The 18,647-nt window shown below is 37.0% G+C and overlaps 3 protein-coding genes across 5 annotated transcripts; 2 read left to right on the forward strand and 1 right to left on the reverse strand.

The window, feature by feature from the left end:
- Nucleotides 1–67: 67 nt before the first annotated feature.
- On the reverse strand, nt 68–2,781 carry LOC129375163 (aurora kinase A and ninein-interacting protein). 3 transcript variants are annotated; one of them, XM_055054069.1, is made up of 5 exons: nt 2,702–2,781; nt 1,903–2,008; nt 1,648–1,804; nt 887–1,039; nt 68–796 (listed from the first exon to the last, which is right to left on the reverse strand). In XM_055054069.1, the coding sequence occupies exons 2-5, from the start codon at nt 1,993–1,995 to the stop codon at nt 90–92; spliced, it is 1,110 nt and encodes a 369-aa protein (XP_054910044.1). In that variant the 5' UTR covers nt 1,996–2,008; nt 2,702–2,781; the 3' UTR covers nt 68–89. The 3 variants fall into 3 exon arrangements, with proteins under 3 accessions (XP_054910044.1, XP_054910042.1, XP_054910043.1); XM_055054067.1 differs by having other exon boundaries at nt 68–1,039; XM_055054068.1 differs by having other exon boundaries at nt 68–1,039; nt 2,631–2,781.
- Nucleotides 2,782–2,958: 177 nt separating this feature from the next.
- Nucleotides 2,959–6,515, forward strand: vps28 (VPS28 subunit of ESCRT-I). Its single transcript, XM_055053626.1, has 10 exons — nt 2,959–3,053; nt 3,812–3,875; nt 3,999–4,027; nt 4,154–4,191; nt 4,275–4,364; nt 4,445–4,550; nt 4,643–4,744; nt 4,932–4,985; nt 5,079–5,170; nt 5,558–6,515. Exons 2-10 carry the CDS (start codon nt 3,836–3,838, stop codon nt 5,676–5,678), a joined length of 672 nt encoding a protein of 223 aa, XP_054909601.1. The 5' UTR covers nt 2,959–3,053; nt 3,812–3,835; the 3' UTR covers nt 5,679–6,515.
- A 1,673-nt stretch (nt 6,516–8,188) lies between these two features.
- mapk15 (mitogen-activated protein kinase 15) lies at nt 8,189–17,874 on the forward strand. The gene is made up of 15 exons (XM_055054056.1): nt 8,189–8,400; nt 8,522–8,676; nt 10,296–10,394; nt 10,751–10,780; nt 11,318–11,408; nt 11,663–11,793; nt 11,890–12,053; nt 12,309–12,448; nt 12,528–12,585; nt 13,853–13,990; nt 14,496–14,601; nt 14,707–15,022; nt 15,226–15,335; nt 15,501–15,653; nt 17,031–17,874. Exons 2-15 carry the CDS (start codon nt 8,587–8,589, stop codon nt 17,223–17,225), a joined length of 1,821 nt encoding a protein of 606 aa, XP_054910031.1. The 5' UTR covers nt 8,189–8,400; nt 8,522–8,586; the 3' UTR covers nt 17,226–17,874.
- The last annotated feature ends 773 nt before the right edge of the window (nt 17,875–18,647 follow it).

Genomic DNA, 18,647 nt, shown 5'->3' on the forward strand with positions numbered 1-18,647 from the left:
AAAATCAAATGTGTGAAAAAATCCTGGTGAAAACTACAATAATAATAATTGCTCAATTAAACTTCCAAATTTTGACACAGAGGCGTTGGTTAGTGTTTGATCACCATGTTTCCCTGAGAGTCTTGGGTAAAGAGCATTTCTTCGTCTTCATCTTCCTCCTCCTCCACAGGTTTGTAATTTCTCACCAATCCAGGGCTCAGGTTACTCTGATCCTTGAGTGGGCTCCTGGTCTGGAGGCCTCGATGTGCTATCACCCTGAAGCCCTCTGAGTCCTGAGTGAACAACATGGCCAAACTGTTCTCGTCTGCTTCCCTGCATTTCTGCTGTTTCTTAAGAGGAGAGCTTCTTTTGTTCCTCCACAATGAGTCAAAATGCAATTCCTTTACAACACTGCTCCCCAAGTGATCAGTTTGTTTTCGTGGTGAAGCGTTTTTCACCTCTGCCCACTTATGATTTGACCAAGCTCCAGCATGAGATAAAGAAATATATTTACTTGGAGACTTAGAGGAGATTAATCTGCTATTTTCTTTCCCGTCTTTTAAATGAAAAGAGTTTTCAGTTTCAGGTTTCTGAGTTGATGTCGTTCCCTCTTTAAAATTTCCAAAGATCTCTGAATTCGGAGTATTGTTTATAAAATTAGACCCTGAGCTGCTTACGTCCTCAGAGTACTCACTAAAGGTGAACATAGGGTCCTGACTCCATGGCTGTGGAGCGATTTGACTCTCATCATCCAGCAGTGAGGGCTCAAGGAGCCTCCGCTTGCACTGAGGGGGTCGATACTCTGCAGATTTACCATCTAGTGAAGATGAATAGTGGGTTCTTTCATTGCGCCATGTAGTTGTGTTGGTCTCTGCCACATTTTCTTTTTCCAAATTATCATCCATACCAGCATCAGACTCCAAATCCAAGTTTTCAGAACAATTTTCACGCGCTCGCTTTTTCACAGATGAAACAGTGACGGGTCTGGTGGTGGTGGACGGCATCGAGGGCTGCCCCAGATCCAGGCTTGGTGCTTGAACGGAAGACATCTTGTGGAGAACTTTTGGAAGAATTAATTTTAAATACAAGTTATTCCAGTTATCACATTCAAGCTTTATTATCTTTATACTGACTTCTCCACAGGGTTCCCACCATATTTATTAGAACACAAATATCTAGAATCATTTGGCCTTTTTTAGTCAATTCTTAAAGTAAAAATTATAGTTCTCTGACATTATGATAGCTTTTTCAACCAAATTAGATCACAAGGAAAGATGGAAAAACTAATGGACAAACTGCATGATGGTTGAATAGATGGATAAATTAAACATTAGGACAACTAGAGGCTAAGATGTAGAGAAACTGATATTTATTATGTTGTCGTTTTCAATATTCATAATATTTATACTTAGAAGATAACTAATTCAAAACGAGTCCTTTTCCGGATTCTTTAAACTGCAGAAACCATGCATAGATTTCAAGCTGTTCAGAAACATACAGTGATATGTAAAAAACAAAATATTTCAGCTAGCTTTGAACATTTCTTCAAGCAGTCATTGAAAACATCATCAAATATCTCAAGTCTCAAGCATTTTCAATATTTTATCAATGCAAACACTGTTCATGTAAAAAAAAAAAAAAACATTTAGGAAGCTACTGGCTGCTTACCTCTATGTTTAGGTGAAAAAAAAGCAGATATGGAACTCTGTTTAGTTTTTGGCATCTCCATTTTAGTCTGAGTGAAGTTCAGGGCTACAGCCAAACTGTACCCTCCACCTTTAGCCAAGGGATTCAGCAGTTTAGAGATGGGACGAGCATGGCGTTTCTAGGGGGGGAGAAAAGAGCACAAAATGAGCAGTAAAAAACAGTAAATAAAGACCATGAGGTAACAATTCCATTTGTGTTTTAAACTCCAATAATCACCTTTTTAGCCTTTTCTTTCAGTTGCACCGTGTCCAACCAAATTCCACATTCTTCCTGAGCAGAGCGCTGCGGTGTTGCCTTAGAGTTTTTCATAATGGGAAATTACCTGAAAAACATTAATAAGGGGCTTAAATTTACCTTTCACACATAAAAATGTTGTTACTCTGAACACTTTTATCAACAGAAAATACAATTTTTAAAATTATTTTTAATAATAATCATGATAAAATATACAAATTTTAGGACTGACAGAATGCTATCATAAATAAGGAAACTCTTGACATTTATTAAAATAGGGTGACATTTTGGAATCATAAAAATAATTTTAAAACCATTTAGCCCTAGATAAAAAGTAAAACACAACATTGGAATACCTTATAATGTAGCTACTCTAAAGTCATACAAAATCAAGATAGAAAGCATAATAGAATAACATTTTAAGGTATTAAAGATGTAACAGGATAAATAATAACACTTCAAATTGGAAGATGAGATAAATTTAAAGAATAACGCAGAATTACTGCCATTCAAACGACTGGCTAAAATTCTTTTTCATAAGAAACCCCAACATAAAATTGGGGTATTTGTGTTGTGAATAGCCCATTTAAACATAAAATGCTGTGACGTACAGTTGAAGGTAAATATTTTTCGGGTTTTTCATCAACTGCAAAATTAGGGACCAGTCCAAAGTTGGACACAATAAACTGAACTCCGGTCTTTTCCCTCACGTTATGAAGTAGTGGCCGAGATTTTTCTTTTCTTTTTTACTCCGATGTGACCGGACGGGCTCCGTACTTACCAGCCCTTACGATGAAAACACATTACACGTATTTTAAGAAAGGATTTTCTTTCTACCCATTTCAGTTTGACTCTGCCGCCTTTACACGGAGCTGTCCGTTTCGTTTGCCTGTTTAGAAACAAGAGTTGATTAAAACGCAACGTGCGTGTTTACGTCACATAAATCTTAACGATATTAAATGTAGTGTAATATCACTAAATACCTACAGTTTTTCTTTTTTTTCTTTTTTTTTTGGAAACATACCTACTTCTGGAGATTTTTTTCAGAGGCGTAAAGGGCACCTATTGTTTTGACGTATGCTGGTCCTGGTCTGAGGGTGTGTTTACATCTGTTATAGCATTTTATCGGAAGGGTAAGTAGAATATGTCATCTAATTTTTAACTTTGTAACCTTTTCGTTGACGTATTAATAAATACATTGGAGTTATAATGTAGAGAAATATGGTACGTGATCTTTACGTGGGTATTGGTTACAAATACATAAATATCGGAGATCAGTCCCACAAAAGCATTAAGGAAGTGCTAACAAGTTAGCTTCGACTGTTTCGACATCTAACTTCATCTTGTTTTGTATGAATGACTAACTATTCATTTATAATGGACTTTTAAAAAAACCAATACATTAATATGGTTGTTATTTCTTCCAAGTAATATCAGTTTCTTGCCAAGAGTATTGTACATTTCCTGATTATTAACCAGGCCAAGTTTCGAAGATCAAACCGTGAAGTTATTAATAAATGTCATGTCATGACAACAATGTTCATTAGTTCTGTTAATAACAGAAAACCGCATGTTACATAGTCTCAGAACAGAGATGGTTGGTAAAGATATAAGACAAAATAACTTTTTCTGCTGCAAATTCCTGCCAATGGCAAAAATTACGATCGGATTAGATTCATTTCCAGTTTTCCAGAAACAAATTAAATTCTATTCGTAGGAAGGCGACAGTGAGGTAAGGCAGCGTAGGTCTATAGATGCTTATTTGTATGGCAGAACGAAGAAGAATTTATTTTAATTTTGTTTTTAGGGCTTAAAACGAAGAAGGTTATAGAAAGAAGAATTGATTGCTTTTGGTGTACAATTATATTTAAACAATAACCAATATTTTTAGACCAACATCCTTCACATCAGCATCATGTTCCACGGGATAGCAGGCAGTGGAGGAGTCGGGGCAGGTAAGATTAATCCGAAGTGCATCTTTTATGAATTTATCAGGACCTCTGAAGTATCAACCTTCATTGATACTTCATTGTCATCTCCAGTATTTTACTAAATTTCATAATTTTTTTTCCACACAGCTCCAGCTAACAAACCTGAGTTATACGAGGTAAATGTTTTTTATATATTGTTGTGTAAACTTAAAAAACAAACAAACTTGAAAGTCCTCATCCGTGTAAAAATTGTACTGAAGTTTATTCGTTTGAATTGAACATTCTAACTTCTGATGTTGCAGGAGGTTAAACTGTACAAAAACGCACGGGAACGAGAAAAGTAAGCTTTGCATTGATTCAATGTGCTTAATGATGAGCTGAACTGGTCATTGCTGTAACATTTGATTTATCTTGTTTCTTAAGGTACGACAACATGGCCGAGTTGTTTGCTGTTGTAAAGACATTGCAGGCATTGGAGAAGGCTTACATCAAAGACTGCGTATCCCCCAGCGAGTAAGTACCACTTCAGATTAACACATAGCCTTTAAATATGAATGTATGCTTCACTGATCTGGAGGAAATTGTATTTTTAGGTACACAGCTTCCTGCTCCAGACTCTTGGTTCAGTATAAAGCTGCTTTCAAACAGGTGCAAGGCTCTGACGTGGGCTCCATCGATGAATTCTGCAGAAAATACAGAGTCAGTAAACACCAGAGTTATTTAACTAATTTCTAACTGTTACTTTGTAGTAATTTTTCGCACTTTGATGTATCTGTTATTTTTTCCTTTAGCTTGACTGCCCACTTGCAATGGAGAGGATTAAAGAAGATCGACCAATTACTATCAAAGATGATAAGGGCAACCTGAACCGTTGCATCGCAGATATAGTGTCTGTATGTCCTTTCTCTCATTCACTGTGTCAAACAGTACATTTATATCTACCTATTTTGAAGTTACTATTCCCCTCCACCATTGGTCACATGAGCTACTGACAGAATATCAGAAACTAGAAAGCACTATCAATGGTAAACTTAACACATCCTTAACACTGTCTTATTTACCACCATCGGTGAACTTTAGCTCTTCATCACTGTGATGGACAAGCTGAGACTGGAGATCAGAGCCATGGATGAGGTGATTCTGACTTTACACACATATTAAGCCTGCAATCTGCAAAAAGTTAAAAAGTGGAAATGTTCTCATGATGATTAATTCTCATGACTACAGATCCAACCAGATCTGAGAGAGCTGATGGAAACCATGAACAGGATGAGCAACATGCCTCCAGACTCTGAGGCAAAGGACAAAGTGAACCTATGGTGAGTTGTAGGGAGGAATCTTTATTCTAATGCTTTTAAGAGACTCCAGGCTCAGTTTAGTACCAAATGCTTTGTTACGTTTTTATGTTGCTGGTCAGAGGTTTAAATAAGTAGGTAAAAACTGGACAGAGTTGAGTGTTCTAACTGGACAATGATTTTAAACACATGAAAGATATTTTTATTTATTGAAATTGTTTGATGTGTAATCAGTCATTTCTGGGAAAAGAATTTATTTAAATAAGCTGCACATACAAGCACGCAAACCTCCGAATGGATGTAATTGCATAAAATTAGTGGATATTTATGTTCCCTTTACATATAACAAGGTTAGAGTTTAAATAGCAGAAGCAGAGCATATTGTCATCTCTCACGGGATTTCTCCTACAGGTTGACCACCCTTAGCGGAATGTCTGCCTCAGATGAACTGGATGATAACCAGGTTCGCCAGATGCTCTTTGATCTGGAGTCAGCCTACAACGCCTTCAACCGCTTCCTCCACTCTTCCTAAAGCTTCTGTTTAACATAAATCTTATCTTTTGGAACTCTGGTTAAGTGAAAAATAAAACGCTACTTTCCTCTGTTTGATCCGGCACAGAGTGAACTTATATCTGAACAGTTTTTCAGTCATACTCTTGCCAGTTTCTGTAAGTCTAGTTTCTGTTATTTTATTAGGTTGGGTGCAGTTTACATTCCACTGCCTTGTAATATCCCCTGTTTCTGGTACATCATGCTGCCTACTGCCTTCTCCCTCTTTTTGGCTCTTTGTGCTTGGCCATGTTAGGGCAGTTTACAAGTTTGGCAAAGCATTAACAAAGAATCGTTTCTGGGAAAAGTTCAGCAGCCGAAGTCTATACTTTACTTTATGACTATCCTGTACGTGTTTTAAAGCTTTTGGGTTTGTTCTGTTTGTCATATTTCATCTCATATTGATTCTTTCTGTGTGTGGGTCCTCTAAAAGCATTTGTAGACAGAAAAGAGCAAAGAGCAGGCTGCTGTTCTTATATTGTATCACTTATCAGCAAAAAACAAGAAAAAGATTAAATCGTATCAGGTGATTATTTAACTTTCTCATCTATTTAACTATAACATTGATGCTTAGTGGGAAGGATTTATTCTGATCACATATTTTTCTCATCCTGTAACATGTATAATCCATTTTTTTAGAAGAGACAATTAGAGGTGAAATTTCCAGAGAAAAACTCATGATGCTGGCTAAATATGTTTCAGCCTTGAAACACCATTGAGGAGGACATATTTATTAAAATGTATCATTGTATATAGTAGTGTTGATTTTTAAATAAAAGCATGTAACACCTTTATAGAAATAAAGTTTGAAAAAAAATCATGTTTTTCGGTGTGTCAATTATTGTTTGAGAGGTTAATGGGAATGTTTTCAAAGTAAATTTTGGAAAACCGCAGTGAAAAGAATAGTTGTCTTAGCCAGTGCCACTAAGATGGAACAACTAAATGCATCTAAAATGATTACGTGTGCATATGCTTTTAAGCATACATCTGCCCTCCCTTGTTCAGGGTGGTATGAATAAATATTCTCCAAGAAACTTCAGTTACTCTGCACAGGTCTGACCAGACATGGTTTAGGTCTGTTAAATATGTTGTTTTCGAGGAGCAAACCAGGCTTGTGGGATACTTAGCAGAGAGTGTTGGCCTTCCAAATTATGTGTATTTTTGGGGGGACAGCTGGGAGGTTCTTTTCTGATAAAAAATATACAGTTGTGTCAAAGTTTTAACTATCTGACCCAAACTGTCTCTCTCAGATGGAAGGGAGACATCGGATGTTGTGTACGTTTTTCAAAGACAACAAAGAAAAAACAGCCGGGAAGCTGCTGAATCACAACTGTTGCTGTTCACAATGAAGCTGGTCTTGCACAATTGTGGACACAGAGGGTTTCAACAAAGAAGAAAAATGCACTCACACTTTATTTGATGGGTTGTGAATAAGACGGTCATGGATGACACAGTCATAAACATGACATAACACCTGTCATGAACATGAGCAAGTCTTTCTGAATATTTATGACAATGTCATGACCGTCTTTCGGTAAATCATGACACTTAATACAAAGTTGACATTATTCTAAATGTCTTTGTTATGTGAACTTGTCATTAACCAAGAAATCATGATCTGACATAAATTTGTTATAAAATTATTTCTGATTAAACTGGCTTTAATAATTTAATAATACGTGATTTTTAAAGTTTAATCAATAATACTTTTATAACAAATTTATATCAGATTATGACTTCTTGGTTAATGTCAAGTTGTCATAAATACATTTTGAATAATGTCAACTTTGTATTAAAAGTGTCACGATTTTCAGAATGACACTAGATGACAACACTCATAAATATTCATGAAGACTTACTCATGTTCATAACAGGTGTTACGTCATGTTTATGACGGTGTCATGACAATCTTATTCACAACCCGTCAAATAAAATGTTACCAAAAAGGCTGCTCCAGAACCGGCCTTTCAATGTCAACTGAAATATGTAAATCTGCAAATTTCAGGAAAAGTCAGATATTCACTCAAGAAAAAGTGTTTTTTGATTGTTTGTTTGTTTTGTTTTTTAAGTGGTAAGAAAAATGTGTCACAATAATAAGTATGTATGAAGCTTGGAAAACTACCAACTAGTTCAGACTTAAAGATCAGACATTTTCATCCATCTTCGATCTTTGTTCCCACACAAACCTCTCACTGTTGAACACCTTGATAGTTTTACTTTATTTTGGTTGTTAGAAATAATGAAGAACCTGCAAGCATAGAAAGTTCTGAAATTAACTAGATTTTTGTTGTATAAACTATACCTCACACTTAATAGCTGTGATTTAATAAATCTTAAAAACTCCCAAATTTATCAAAGTCATACCTATGGTAAGTATACAAAGCAGACTTTACTTCTGCACTTTTGGCATTGTAAAAAAAAAAAAAAGTAGAAAACAAAATTATGCTGCGGCTCCTTTAAGAACCAGTCGCGTTTTTGTTACCATAACAACAAGTAGCTACAAAACTACGTAAAGGAGCAAGAGCCGTGAGGCGCGTCAAACGTTGGGTAGGAGAGGGGCTTAACGCTGAAATTTTGCAGATTATACTAAAGAGAGACTTTTTCAGTCGCTAAAAGAAAATGGAAACGCACATTTTTCCTGACAAGCAGCAGCCGAAGTTGTGAAAAGCGGCGTCTGAGCGGGGTGGTCGCTAGAGAGTTGCCAGGTAATCCCACCGCAGTTCTCCACTGTTGCATTAATAACATATAAGCTACTAAACGAGTGAATGTTGCGCGTTTTACTGGTCAGGCTGCCCTCTAAAGCTGTTTGTGGTTCATTGTCCGCAGGAATAATCCGGGAGAGTGATGATGGTTTCTATGTGAAGCACTGGCTCAGAGTGACAAGCAAAAAAATGAGCAAAACGTATGAGTCAGTGAAGGTGTCAGAAGTGGAGGAGCACATTTTTCTCAAATATGAAATCAGAAAGAGAATAGGAAAAGGGGTAAGAATGTTTTATAATGATCTTAACTATGATTTGTTTTATTTACTGGAGATCATTGCATGGCCCAATAATCTCCAGTAACAACGGAAATGTGTGACATTAAGAGCAACTTTCCTTTTAAATAAGCTGTTTTCAGCTTTCCTGTGCAATCACGTTGAAAAATAATTCTCAGATTCTCTAGAATTAAGGTCCTTAGTTAACACCCGTGTCGCAAGCAAGTGGTTTATTTTCTTTCCTAGCAGATCAGCTGATGTTGGATCAGCAGGTCCAAACCCTTTTGTTTGCCTTACTTGTGGCAGACACAAGAACTCTAACTGACTGGTTTCTTGCCGTTCTCATTTCACAGAGGTTTGCAAATTGATGCTCTCGTTTTAGACAGCCTGTTGGGAAATGCCGTGTAAATCTGCCAGCTCCGTAAACTAGAAGAGACTATGACTCATGCTTCCCAGCTGTTCAACTTGTTTGCATATGACCTGTGGCGCTGTGGCTGTGAGGGATCAGACCAAAGGGCTGTTAGAAACACTCTCAGTAGATTTTAAGAGGAAAGAAACTACTGTTATACATCACTATTTGAGCTTAAGCTTGTCATACGCAAATAGCCTCCAGTGCTGTGTGAATCTGATCCACTGGCCTCAGTACAATAACACTGTATTCTGATGCCCTGCCTGTGTTATGCTTGACCTCCTGTTTCTCTGGGGTCAGACCTTTTGCCTTTCCTATTGGAGGGTGTTTGGATCCTGTATTATTTTACCTCCATATTTCAATGTATTTGTTGAAAATGGTGCATAATTGTGAAGAGCAAGAAAATAATTAATTGCTTCCAGCATTTTTTACTCATGAATTTATTTAAAGTGTTTCCTTGCGGTAGTATTTTGTAGAACTGCCTTTTGCAGCAATCACTGCTGCATGTCTTTTGGAAAATGTCTGTAGCACAGACACAATTGTAACATTTTTTACATTGATGGGACTTGCGGTAATACACAAAATTTATATATCAGTACTTAAATACTGAGGCGTGTTTATATGCATAACCTCTCCTGAAAGTACCTGCTTTGATAAAACAGATTGTATTAAAAAAACAACTCCTTAAACAACATTTCCAGAACAATGCAATATGACATAAAGATCCAAGCAACTAAAAAGACATTGAAGATCATCATAAAGAGGAACAGAGAGTGAAAAAGTGGAAAACTAACTAAATCAATAACCATCAGAACCTAACAGAAAACTGAAAGATATTTTGTTTCTCTTACAGTCTTATTGTATTGTGTAAGAAATCATTGGGGACCTTTGACATGTCTGGTGTCCAGGGGCCTGTTATCTAATTTATCCTTTGCTTTACGTCCTGGAAAGTTGATCTTTTCCAGTGGGAGATTACCTCTAGAACATAAGATGTACCTTACAGATCTGCAATGCATCCAACTGAATTTAGATATTTTAATTCAAAATAAAAACAAATCTGGTGCTGTTTTCCCATTTGGTATACATTTTTTTGTTAAATTCTTCACATGTATATCAAATGTCCTTTGCTGCCAGTACAAAAAATACTTTTTTTGTACTGGTGTAAGAACCAGTGGCGGTGTAAGAACCAGTTTGTCAAAGTGTTCTTCCTCTTTTAGGCCTACGGCATTGTATGGAAAGCAGTCGACCGACAGACAGGGGCGACTGTGGCAGTGAAAAAAATCTTTGATGCTTTCAGAAACAGGACAGATGCGCAGGTCGGTAAAACTGTTGTTCATTGCAAATGTAAGCGATCATGAGATGATCGTAACGCATTCTTGTTACTCTTGCATATTTTAATTCAAATACACCAGTAACAATAGAAATAATATAGCGATACTAAAGTTATGATGTTATTCTGTGATGTGAATAAGACTTTCAGGACTGTGCTATATCTCAGACGACAGCTTCTGATCTGCAATACAACCTCTATGTATGAATGTCCTTCACCTTCAGGGAAGACAGCTAATTATTAATTAGAGCAGGAGGATTGTGTTTGCCTAGTTCATTGCATCATCTTTCCTGTAAAGTTTATCTCATGAATGCAATGTTCTTTCCTTTTCTGTTTTTACAGCGGACATTCAGGGAAATCATGTTCCTTCAGGTAACAATCATATTGACATTAGAAGGAGTTATTGCCTAAAATACATTCAGACGTGTGTCTGATACGTCGCTATTTATTTCTCAAAGTAGTCTCCTGTTTCATCATCTGATGTACTCTGCATTAAAAATGTAGAGAACATTTTTAATGTAGAGCTTGTTTGCTAAGCCAAACAAGCTCAAAATGTTTGGCTTAGCAGGAAACAGTTAATTTATAATTCATTTGTCTGAAACGTGATACCGCAAATGTAATGTTATATTAAACATCTTGTCATCATCTTCAGGAAATTTTTATAAGAAAAATTTATAAGAATTTTTTTTTCTTTGTCATTGGGTAAAATTGGCTTCATTGGGCCAAATTCATCTCTCCCTGTGCTGCTTCACCTCTCGTGTTTTATAGTGGAAGTTTCATAACTGTACACGTTATGCGTTGTTTGTATTACATTTTGCTGTTGCGTTACCTGCTGCTTATTACAAGTCTGAGAAAATCTGTGCCGTGTTTCCTGTGATTCTGCTATTAAAAACGCTAATCCTTGTGCAGGAGTTCGGAGATCATCCTAACATCATCAAACTGTTAAACGTCATTCGAGCCCAAAATGATAAAGACATTTATCTCGTCTTTGAGTACATGGGTATGTATTAGTACGAATAAATTGTCTTCTTAAATATAAACTATTTAAACCTAACAATATGACAGGAGGGTGTTTGCAGGATGTTTGAGGGTGGCCTTCTTGTTCCATCTTTCTATTCATCCATAAACATCTGCATTTTTACTTTAAAAACCAGAATGAGAATTTCTGTTCAGACACAGACAGTATTAAGCATTTAAAGTCATGCTATAGCAGCAGCTGTAAGCTGTTACTTTTCCTCTTTGTGTTTCTCCCAGATACCGACTTACACACTGTGATCAAGAAAGGCTCTCTTCTTAAAGACGTTCACAAGCGTTATGTTATGTACCAGCTCCTCAGGGCCAACAAGTACCTCCATTCAGGAAATGTTATTCACAGAGATGAAAAAGTGAGGCGCTTATAAAACATATTCAGATTTCTTTCTATCTAAAGCGAGGGCAGCGTGAAACAGCTTAAAATCACTCTAAATTTGTTATATTCGCAGCCTTCCAACATACTTCTGGACACAGACTGCGCCGTCAAGCTCTGTGACTTTGGCTTAGCCAGATCTCTCAACCAGATCCAGGAGGACAGTGGGAACCCAGCTCTGACGGAGTATGTAGCAACGCGGTGGTATCGGGCTCCTGAGATCCTGCTGGGATCAACAAGGTATCAACTGTGATGAGCATCTGTCGTCACCATCTGAACTGCATCCAGGCTGGCTTTTTTTCCCCCTTCAATTTAATTTACTTGAAGAGAAACATAGCTTCTATGTCTGTCTTTAACCAAAGAACAAGCTTAAGAATTGGGGAATCAAAAAATCAGGACAGTATTCCTACTTAAAATTGGAAATATGTATACAGGACATTGGAAACATTAATACATTTTTGTGATTTATCTTTTATGCTATAATCTTTTCCAAAGGTACACCAATGGAGTGGATATGTGGAGCCTCGGCTGCATCCTTGGAGAAATGCTGCTTGGACAAGCTCTGTTTCCTGGAACTTCGACCATCAACCAAGTAGAGAAGATCATGAGTGCCATACCTCACCCCAGCCCAGAAGGTAGCAGATGATGTCAAAATGTCACATGCTCAACAACTTATTTTTGGTTTGGACTGAATAAATACATTTGGTATTCCAGATATTCGCGCCATCAAGTCTGAATATGGATCTTCTGTCATTCAGAGAATGTTGCTGAAGTAAGACTTTTTTACTGTGTTTGTTTGAAATGCAATATAGAAAAGACAAAGCACATTAAGGTATGTTATCCTAATCTCCAGTGACAGCAAATTGTATTTGTTCTGTGTGACGTTAGGAGAACTATACATATTTATATGGCAAGTTTGTTGTAATTATGGTATTCCGTGTTTTGCAAAAGTATCCACACCCCTTGTCATTTTATGCTACATTAACAAGATACAATGCAGTTTATTAGAAGTTTGTTTGATTGACCAACAAAATGCAATGCACAATTGTGAAGTGGAAGAAATAAATAATGCAAGCTTTTATTGTATTTTTTTAGAAAACCCAGAAAAGTTTGACATGCATCTGTAATTCATCCTGCTGTGTAAATACATGATTACTTCTTTTCTCTGCAAGTACAGCTGCGGAGACATTTGTTGTAAGCGCAATCAGATTGTTTGTTGAAGTTGATTGTGCTACAACAAGGAGAACCTTCACCCTAGTTTCCAATCTTTTTGAGTCTCTAACAGTTTTTCTTTTAATAGTACCCTTATTTAACCTTGCATAACAAAAAAATTACCAATAAAATGATGTTTCATAAAAGGGTGCTCCAGTTAGTGTAACATTCAGTGTTACTGTTCCACCACAATTCATTTTTGCATGTACATCAAAAATTTTAAACTTGGTCTAATCCAGCCACACTGCCTGTTTTTTCTCATCGTCTATGCCTCCTTGTGGCAAATTGCATACAGAATTTTTTTTGGCTTTTTTCTTGTTACTCCATGATAGTGAGATGTGTTGAACGTACAATATGCAGTTGTTCTATTAAGACACCTGAACTGCAGCGCTCTATCTGCAAATCAAGGCAATTGGTTGCACTGGATTTTATTTTGAAATGTCCCAAAAAAAAAAAAAAAAGAGTTATCACAATATTGTGTTTTTTTTTTATTTCTAAAAAAACATATATTTTTCTTTCCTTGTCACAATTATACTCTATTTTTTGCTGCTCTGTAGCATAAAATCTCAATTAAATGAATAAAAGTTGAAGGTTATCATTAAAGTGCAAGAAGAAAATAGCTTCTTGAAAATCTTAGTGGGCAGGAGCAGAGATGCACCGATACAGCAGTGTTTAAGCTAAATGTAAAAAAAAAACATCCAAACATCTATCAACCTTCTGTTCTTTTCATCATGAAATGTTCTTATTTGAATACCTCAGAGTTGATGTCATGTCCTCTGCTGGGTAATTTTATATATAGGACTCATGACATTCTTGTCTTTCACCAGACCACAGGTGCCTTTGGAGGATCTACTCCAGACGTCTGTGCCTCCTGATGCCCTCGACCTGCTGAAGCGTTTGTTAGTTTTTAACCCAAACAAGCGGCTGACTGCAGAGCAGGCTCTTCGTCACCCATATGTATCCAGGTATCAAAACTTACAATGCAACTACAATAGCAGTGCTAAGGTTTTCTACGTGGAGAAATTCTTGTTGAGAAATCTCTGTCTTCTTTTGGTGGCTTAATTTGATGATTTGTTGTTTCTAATTACACTTAGCTCTTTTGCTCTTCTGCTCCAGGATTAATGTTTAGATTATAGATGTCGTTCTGCTTTTAAGTCCAATAAAAAAAATGCATTTATGTTAAGGTTTTTTACACTGTCACATAGAATTAAAAAAGTGCTGTAATATGTTTGGTCAATCAGATGAAATGTCACTGCAGTCGATTTGCACATCTGATACACATTATAGTGGCCAAAATACTTAATATCAAGGGAGTCAGCACAAGGATGATGACAAGTGGATAAGATCAGTGTAAAAAAATGTGGATTAATCAGAAATTCTATTTCTGATGCAATAGTCATGAATAACATCTCACTTGTATAAAAGGCTAATGATGAAAATAATATTTAAAACGTTCACCCCCCCCTTTAGATTCCATAATCCAGCTAAAGAGCCAGCTCTCAACTACGATGTAGTCCTGGCAGTGGACGATGACGTGCAATTATCTGTGATTCAGTACCGCAACAAATTATACGAGGTGATTCAAATATTACTGAAATAAAAACCCTGTATGTCATATAATATGTTTAAAGTTTATTTGGTCAAAGGTATTCAATTTGTTCAATCTTCCAAATTGTTTTAGATGATACTGGAAAGGAGAACACAGCAAGGGATGTGGAGGCTACCAAACAACAGAGCCTGTGGAGATAGCCAGGAGAAGCCCAGTTCAAGGAAGATTGATAAAGAACAGCAAAGCCCTGCAGCTGCAGCATCCAACAACAACGAGAGGAAAACATGCAATGAGGATACAGGCGAGACAAACCATGAGCCTTCACATACGGAGGTCGCTAAAACTGAGACTGCCAATGCATCTAACCCATCTACAACAGAGAAGACGAGTCCACAACCTGGTTGTCGCTTAGGAAAACCTGCACATAACCCCATAGCTCATGTTTCAAGTATGACAACTTATTTCTTTGCTAGAATATTTCCATGTTGTAATGTCTCTGACCAAAGATGTTTCTCCCATGGTTTACTGTGTTCAAAAATATATTTGTTTGCTTCAGTAATTGTCTTTTAGCATTTGTATGTCTCTTAAACATAGATTATATCATCACATTGTCTCAGAGGGTAAACTGAAATTTGTCCTTTCTCCACTCAGATGGTTTTTATCGGCCCCCTCACTTTTCTGGAACCGGCAGTAGCTCAGCAGGACAAACCAGAACAAGAACTGCAATTACACCATCAGCAGAGGGCAACGATTCTAATGTAGTGAGTAACGTTCTTAAGTGATGCCACCATTTAGTTTAGCTCCACTTTTTGTGTTACTATCTTGATTTGTCTATGTCAGTATTTTTTTTTTCAATAATATTTCAATGTGAGCCTCACTCTTTTTACTACTTTTTGATATTTTTTACTTCACTTTCTTTTTACTAGTCCATGGATCAGATTATTCAGCGGGGTCGTTCAGCCACTGTGGTTCACAACCGCTCCTTCTCCTGGAGCCTCAGTCAAATGCAAAACAACCCTTTAGTTCGCAAAGATGACCCATCTTTAACAGCTGGATTGCATATTTCTTCAGTTCCACTGGTAAGTCCATCATCTCTCATCATTATCTCTTCTATGCCTGCTTTATCCAAGACAGAATTGTGAAAACATTGTTATATATGCAAATATAATTATAATGCCTTGCAAAAATAGGGACATCTTTTAGACTTTTTCAAACCAGAATCAGAAACTTCAATTGATTTTGTTGGGATTTTATGTGAAAACCAAAACAAAGTAACATATAATTGCAAAATGGGATTAACAGGATACATGGTTTCAACTATTTACCCAGAAAAGCATGCATTTGTATTTACCTCCTCCTCCATGCCTTTGCTCCTAGAAAAATTTGTTCCATTCACCTATATAGTGCCAATTCACGACCAATGTTGACTTAAGACACAATAAAGAAATGTACTGTCAGTTCAATCTGAACTGAAAGAGAGACTCAAAATTAGTTAAGCATTAACTAGAAAAGCAGTGAGGAAGACATGGTGAATCTGGTGAATCCCAAAGATGCCCAGCTCAGGGTAGGAAAATCTGTTGACAGGACAATTCGTGGTTGACTCTGGAACAAATCTGGTCTTTATTGAGGAGCAAAGAGAAGAAGATCTGCTTACACTTGGTCACAAGGCATGTAGAGCACACAGCAGACATATGGAAGAAGTTACTCAGGTTAGATGGAACAACACTTAAATATTTTGGTGGCAGTGCCATAATGTCATAAAAAGCGGTGATTGAAGGTGGTGAGGTAAACGCAGCAGACCCAGATATGGAGTGAAATTGTGATTTAATGATGAAACAGGCACAGAAATAATCCCAAAACATCCAAAACCCAGGCAGCACTGCTGAGCGGAAACCAGGGCTAAACGCTGGACTGACACAACATGACACAACATTGACAAGGACCCGACCAGGAACAAAGAACACAGCTGGAGTTAAATACACTGAGGGAAATCAGGGGCCGAGACACACCTGGGAATAATCAAGGGGAAAACAGAACAACACGGAAACTCAGAAAACACAGAAAAACTCAAATCAACACAGAGAAAAACCCAATTCACAACACATAAGGGTTAACAGGAAAAAGGATAGAGCTAAACACAGGACAATCCTGGAAGAAAACCTAATTATATGCTGCAAAAACAACAACTTGAGAGCAGGAATAGCACCTAAGACTTCCACTTGTAATTGCAGCAAAATGCGTGTCTACAAAATTTTGACTTGGGGGGCCTGAATCTAAAAATATTTTTCACATTTTGGAAAATAATTAAACAATGTATCAACCTTTTTCCACTTGAAAATTATTCTGTAATTGGCATTGGTCTGTAAATTGCTGCTAAAATGTGTCATTTTCTTATTTTAAGTAATTTTTTCTCTAAAACCTAGTAATAACAAAATTGTCCATTTTTGTGTATGCAGAACCAGCGCCCCAGTTCTCAGACTCGTGAACTTCGCCCACCACCACGCTCCAGCAAGAAAGTGTTTCAGAACAACTGCAACGTGGCTGGCGCTGGTGACCCACGGGCCAAATTAGGCAGCTACACCCAAGCCTACGGCACCATCAACAAGACAGAACTGGATAATCTGATTCGTAGCCGCCACCATAAACAATAGTTTTCATAATATCAGCGGTTACACAGAAGGAGGAGTTGCAAGTATTTGAATGTGCAACAAAGTTTTCTTTGATTGTCTTGCTAAGATAAATTGGCATCTAGCTGGAAAACAGGAGCTGTGTAGAAAGACCATGATTTACTGCAGCAGTTACGGTCATGACTTATAAAATGTCAATGATAATGGGCTCTTCCGCATCTATCATCTTAGATGGGTTTATTATGTAATTCTACTGAAGGACTTATGCAACCTTTTTCTTTGCCAGGCTACAATGCTAATCATTAAACGTAAACAAGAGCTTTGAAGTCCCAAATTCCTAGTCATTTTGTCGAGAGGAAAAGCAGATAATTTGTTTGTTGGGTGAAAATTGTGGGAGTGAGCTGCATATACACCATTTCCATTGTCTATTCCATCGTCTCTCTGAAAGGTTCTCCACACAAAAATAGGGACTTATCAGGAACTAGAAGAACTATTTATTTTTACTTTGCTGTTGCTGAATGTTTTATGAAGCAAAGAGCTCTCACATCAAACTAAATCAAATCCAACAGCCTCATTTAACATCATTTTAAAACATCGGCTCGTTGGGTTGAAGATGGCCACACGATGGCTGTAAAATATGCAAACAGATGTTTTAATAAATGATTGCAACGACTGATTTATTTTTATGTGAACGTACCAGCAGTAAACCTTCTTCTATGCACAAACTGAAAATCATTAAAAATGGGTTCATTTTTGTTCCTAATCAAAACAGCATGAATATCTGATGAATATCTGGACCCTCTGTTTTTTCTCATCAGTAATAAACAGAGGGTCCAGATATTCATCTCCTCCAGGGATATTCTCCCGCCCGTTTCCAGGCCAATCGCTTTCCAGAGTTTGCCCAGAAAACCATGAAGGCCCAGGAGATCATTTTAGTAAACCTTTGGGAGTTAAGACGACAATAATTTGTGAAGAGGACCAAAGCAGAGCAGAAAGGGTAGATGACATCATTAAAGTACTCATTTTGACCCAAAATGTTTTATTTATTCAAACCAACAAGTTAGTTTCACCATGCATGCACCTGTAGTAGTGACTAAATCATTATCATCATTGCAAGTTAGCAATATAGAGAAAAAAGTAAGACAGAAAAAAACTTAAGGCTTGACAGCCAGATAGAGAGCAGTGTTTAGGAGAGCTGGAGTACATCCACCACTAGTCTAGTGGGAAAATTTATGCCCTCAAAAGTATTCCTATTTAGGCAACTTTAAAGGTTAAAATGTTACTTTAATTTAACCAAGAAGAACAAATAATAAACACATAATGGCAACTCATGTGCCTTGCTTTACCTTTTGGGTATTTTAAAAATAAATTATGTAGTGAGTGAGTAATTGTAATTAGCTGTTTACCCCAAATGCGGTGAATAAACTGTATAAACACTGTGTTGTA

This window comes from Poeciliopsis prolifica, unplaced genomic scaffold (assembly GCF_027474105.1).
Source record: "Poeciliopsis prolifica strain line A6 unplaced genomic scaffold, Auburn_PproV2 SCAFFOLD038, whole genome shotgun sequence".
Lineage (NCBI taxonomy): Eukaryota > Metazoa > Chordata > Actinopteri > Cyprinodontiformes > Poeciliidae > Poeciliopsis > Poeciliopsis prolifica.

What these genes read in the sequence shown, in the direction of transcription:
- LOC129375163 (XM_055054067.1), bottom strand. Translation starts at nt 1,995, where the DNA reads ATGAAAAACTCTAAGGCAACACCGCAGCGCTCTGCTCAGGAAGAATGT. An exon ending in TGAAAGAAAAGGCTAAAAAG is followed by an intron (nt 1,805 to 1,902) that starts GTGATTATTGGA and finishes CTCCCCCCCTAG; the next exon opens with AAACGCCATGCTCGTCCCAT. An exon ending in TTTTTCACCTAAACATAGAG is followed by an intron (nt 1,040 to 1,647) that starts GTAAGCAGCCAG and finishes TTCTTCCAAAAG; the next exon opens with TTCTCCACAAGATGTCTTCC.
- vps28 (XM_055053626.1), top strand. Translation starts at nt 3,836, where the DNA reads ATGTTCCACGGGATAGCAGGCAGTGGAGGAGTCGGGGCAG. An exon ending in GCATCGCAGATATAGTGTCT is followed by an intron (nt 4,745 to 4,931) that starts GTATGTCCTTTC and finishes GGTGAACTTTAG; the next exon opens with CTCTTCATCACTGTGATGGA. An exon ending in AAGGACAAAGTGAACCTATG is followed by an intron (nt 5,171 to 5,557) that starts GTGAGTTGTAGG and finishes TTTCTCCTACAG; the next exon opens with GTTGACCACCCTTAGCGGAA.
- mapk15 (XM_055054056.1), top strand. Translation starts at nt 8,587, where the DNA reads ATGAGCAAAACGTATGAGTCAGTGAAGGTGTCAGAAGTGGAGGAGCAC. An exon ending in TTATTCACAGAGATGAAAAA is followed by an intron (nt 11,794 to 11,889) that starts GTGAGGCGCTTA and finishes TTATATTCGCAG; the next exon opens with CCTTCCAACATACTTCTGGA. An exon ending in ACCTCACCCCAGCCCAGAAG is followed by an intron (nt 12,449 to 12,527) that starts GTAGCAGATGAT and finishes TTGGTATTCCAG; the next exon opens with ATATTCGCGCCATCAAGTCT.